The 461-nt window shown below is 44.3% G+C and overlaps 1 protein-coding gene across 1 annotated transcript in view; it reads left to right on the forward strand.

Moving 5' to 3' along the window:
- LOC119581910 (cytochrome P450 9e2-like) overlaps positions 1-461 on the forward strand; it is a gene marked incomplete in the record, with an annotated part of 8,641 nt that overhangs the window by 4,995 nt on the left and 3,185 nt on the right. Inside the window, 1 exon segment of the mRNA XM_037930074.1 lies at positions 33-251. Coding sequence (XP_037786002.1) covers positions 33-251 — 219 coding nt within the window.

The following is a 461-nucleotide window of genomic DNA, read 5'->3' on the forward strand; positions in this document are numbered from 1 at the left end:
GGCAGTGATTAAAATGCTTTCCATTCTCACAGCACTGGATGAACTTACCATCATCTCACAAAGTGTCTTGTTCCTGGTCGCCGGTTACGATACCACGGCCTCCACGCTGGCCTTTGCGTCCATCCTACTTGCCAAGCACCCAGAAATCCAGCAACGCCTTCGTCTGGAGATCAGTGAAATGGTCGAGGAACACGGCGACATAACCTACCAGGGGATTATGGAAGCCAAATATCTTGATGCTTGTATCATGGGTAAGTCTCCCAGATTAACTTCTGCTTCAGTGCCTTAAATGAAAGTGCTGGTTGTCAGATTTTTAGAATTATTATTGGCAGGTAGTAACGTACTCACAGGAAAGAGAAAAAAGACAAACTGGCAACTCATCCCTGATTCAGGAATACTCCGATTCGCCAAATCTTCCGAGAAAAGGGAAATAAAGTTTAGTTTTGAAGACAACAAAAGAA

The sequence above is a fragment of the Penaeus monodon genome, chromosome 15 (genome assembly GCF_015228065.2).
Source record: "Penaeus monodon isolate SGIC_2016 chromosome 15, NSTDA_Pmon_1, whole genome shotgun sequence".
Classification (NCBI taxonomy): Eukaryota; Metazoa; Arthropoda; class Malacostraca; order Decapoda; family Penaeidae; genus Penaeus; species Penaeus monodon.